The 3,332-nt window shown below is 48.3% G+C and overlaps 1 protein-coding gene across 1 annotated transcript in view; it reads right to left on the reverse strand.

Moving 5' to 3' along the window:
• Window positions 1–3,332, reverse strand: part of DBH (dopamine beta-hydroxylase (dopamine beta-monooxygenase)) — a 13,660-nt gene that overhangs the window by 10,164 nt on the left and 164 nt on the right. Inside the window, 2 exon segments of the mRNA XM_010185285.1 lie at window positions 824–970; window positions 3,136–3,332. The exon segment at window positions 3,136–3,332 is cut by the window's right edge and continues 13 nt beyond it. Of these exon segments, the coding sequence (XP_010183587.1) occupies window positions 824–970; window positions 3,136–3,332 (344 nt within the window).

Here is a 3,332-nt window from a genome sequence, read left to right on the forward strand (position 1 = left end):
AGCTTTGGATAGGAGATAAGGGAAAAAGAGGGTAATTCTTAAAGGATCAGAGAATAAAGACCTGCAAGTCTTTTCCTGGTTCACTCACAGATTTTTTTTCCTCCAGGGCTCTCTGTGTTTTGGCAGACAGTAGACATTTCTCACCACAAGACAAGCTTTTGAAAACCAGCAACAAAAACTCAAGGATGCTCTGTGCCCACGTTGGCTTTAAAATATCCTGCCCACCAAAGGCGTTCATCTGAAATCAGCCTGGTGCCGATGCCTGCCCACACCCAGGGTCCATGACTGAGGCTCTGAAGCTCTTCGCCATCTCCACCAGGAAGGTTTCCCCCAAATCCCATCTCATGGGGGAGCACTGAATGCAAACTCAGAGGGACTTCACTGAACCACACAAGCACACCATAGTGACTCTATTTGCTGTCCCTTTGCTCCAGGTCCACACACAACCCTCTTTTACGTCTCTTGTTGAACAACACCAACCCCTCTTTGTAACACTCCAAACACTTGGCTCCAGACTGCAACCTAGAGTGATGCAGGAGGTATTTATATAGACCTAACACATGCTTAACAGAAGAGAATGATTCAAACGAGCTAAAATCTACACTTCATAGAGGTTTATAAGGGGTTGTAAATAGATGGTGCCAAACATTACTCATGTCCCAGGGCTGACATCTGTAGCATGCTTCCTTTCTGCCCTAGACAGCACAGACACCTGATGCTGAGCGTGAAACAAAGCACTGGTGAGGTATGACCATGCAGGTTGGGTTTGGATCTCTGCCATGGGGCTGGGGAGGGCTATAGTGGGGTAAGGGCCATGCTGTACCTCTATAACGTAATCCTTGGGATCACAGGTACTGAAGGCTCTTCTGAAGAGGAGGTAGAGCCCCTCGGGAGCCCTGCGAGCCCTGAGGAGCTGGTAGTCCTGCTGTGAATCCATATGGAGCCGTCCCTTGCCGTCACTCCAGGCATCCTGCGGGAGAGGGGAAGAGCATCCCACTAAGCCAGGAGGCTCTGCTGGTTCCCACAGCGGTGACCTCCAGCAGTACCATGAGTTGTGAGGTCCTCCTGTTCACCCTCTGCATTCCAAAGATGGAGGGAGCCTGTGTGTTGGTTGCGCTGTGTCACCTTCCCACAGCCCACGGCCCCTGCCACGAGACCCTTGGTGATCGGCACAGACAGAGCTGTGAATACATGATTAATACTCTTCAGAAAGACCTTTACAGGTTGAGGTGTAGCTGGGGGAAAGGATGTGGGCGGAGGAAAGCCTGCAGGGACACACAAGTGCATTGTATCAGTTTGTGCTGTGTTTTGGGTGTATTTGGCTGAGGAGACCTTCTGTGGAGGTGGTGATGTGCTCTCCAAGACCCTTGTCACAAACCAGCTGCTCTCAATTTAAGATCAAACCCTTGCTGGGTTGTAGTGTCAGCCCTAGAAATTGCTACTCCTCTTCAAAATACTTAATTTGTTGTGGCCAGATTGTTTCGGCAGCCCAGCAAGGCCTCCCAAAATCTGCTCGCTGTTGACAATGGTGACAAAGCCACACTGAGAAGCAAAGCAGTGGGTTACTCCCCTGCTTAAGGATTTGAAGGTTTGGAGCATAAAATTCAGCAGTAATTTATATTTGAATAGTGCTGTTTTCTTGATCTTTTGCAACTCCTGTTAACATCTTTTGTTTGCTGAGAAAAGGCATCTAAGAAGTACCTCGTACGTACACAAGCGGCATTGGTTCTCTTTTCTTGGGTGAAAAAAAAAACAGAAGAAAGAGAATAAAGCATCTTGGCATCATTTCAGCCAGAAGTAGAGAGTGATATTTCGAGAACATATTGTCCTTAGAGGGGGAGAGCAAAATCAGCTACATGAAGCTAGCATGACATTTGTTTTTATAGGAGTATGGTGTGCAAATTAATCTCGTAGAACATGGGGGGTTAAGCAAATTTGGATCTTTTTAACAGCTGACATACTTATCCAGAAGAAAAGCTGCTGGGAGAGAGAAAACCAGGACTGGGAAGATTTACAGAAATCTCCTTGCAGGATGCTGTTCAGCACCAACAGAAAGCCCAAATGCTGCCCGGGGTTTAATTCAGTGCTGCTCGTCTTTCAGTGAGCACATGAAGGCAGGTTAGAAATGATCCCTTATGGGTTTTTTTAACATGATGCTGTGAAATACTGTAGCATTCGGGCCACCACACATCCTGAATGGCTGGTAATTAGCAGGAAAACAGTACAGATAATAAGCCCTCCTTTTCATCCTTTCATTGCTCTGCAGATCACATCGCGGCTGATTGTGAAAGAATGTATTTTATGATTAATTTGAAGTAAGCAGAGAGGTAAAATTTAACTTACTGGAAAGCCTCACACGGGGAAAAATGTAAATTGTTTTTTGCAGGCAATTGCAATTGCAATAAGGCTCATGTGGTGGTCGGGGGATAGGGAGCTGCTGGAGAGCACGGGGGTGGTTACTGCGACTGCAGCCTCCATGGGAAGAAAAACCGACAAAGAACCTGGACAGACAGACTGTGTCAGGAAGGACGGTGATTTGTAGTAGCAATATCAAACAGGAAAATTAGAAATTAGTTCCCCTCCCATCTGCTACCAACAGGCGTTTACATACCAGCCAGAAACATCTGCATGTTTAATTTCTGATAACGCCGCACTGCTGGCAGGTGGCCGTCAGGTTGTGTTTCCCTGTGCCCTGTCGATCTCTGTGATAGCATCGGGTGCGATGCAGCTGGGTGAGTGGTGCTGGCAGGAGCAAGCTCCCTGCCAGAGAACTTTTGCACTGTCTTAAAGTGATGAACGAGAGCTGGGGTTGATTTTTAATGTGACTGACAGCAGCTCACAAGTGAATCGAGTTGTTGATGCGTCCTAAGTGCGTGTGTGAGCTGGTCTATACAACCACTCTTTGCAGCCAAGCACATCCAGGTTTTGGTTCCACTCAGCCTTGCTGATGTGCTGCTGGATTTTCTCTTTTCTCTTTGGGTTTAAGATTTTATGCCAAACCCATAGCGTAGACCTGATCTGGGGCTCCTTCTGGGATAGCGACCACAAGCCACAGCAGTGCACTTGGACCAGCCCCACTCTTTCAGACCACAAGGCAACCCCAGAAGCAGCCATGCAAACACACAAGCTACTCACCCCAAAATAGGAACTGCGCCCGTCGCTCCAGAGCACGGCCAGGTCTGCGTTCTCGAACTCGCCCCTGTCTGACATCCCGAAAAGGAGCCCAAACCGCAGGTCCCTGATGAGGATCTGGAAATACACTATTTGCTGGGGGTAGCTGACGTTCCAGGAAAGCTCCAGCAGCCCCTGGGGATCGAGGGGCACCTTGTAGG

This window comes from Mesitornis unicolor, unplaced genomic scaffold (assembly GCF_000695765.1).
Source record: "Mesitornis unicolor isolate BGI_N332 unplaced genomic scaffold, ASM69576v1 scaffold41775, whole genome shotgun sequence".
Lineage (NCBI taxonomy): Eukaryota > Metazoa > Chordata > Aves > Mesitornithiformes > Mesitornithidae > Mesitornis > Mesitornis unicolor.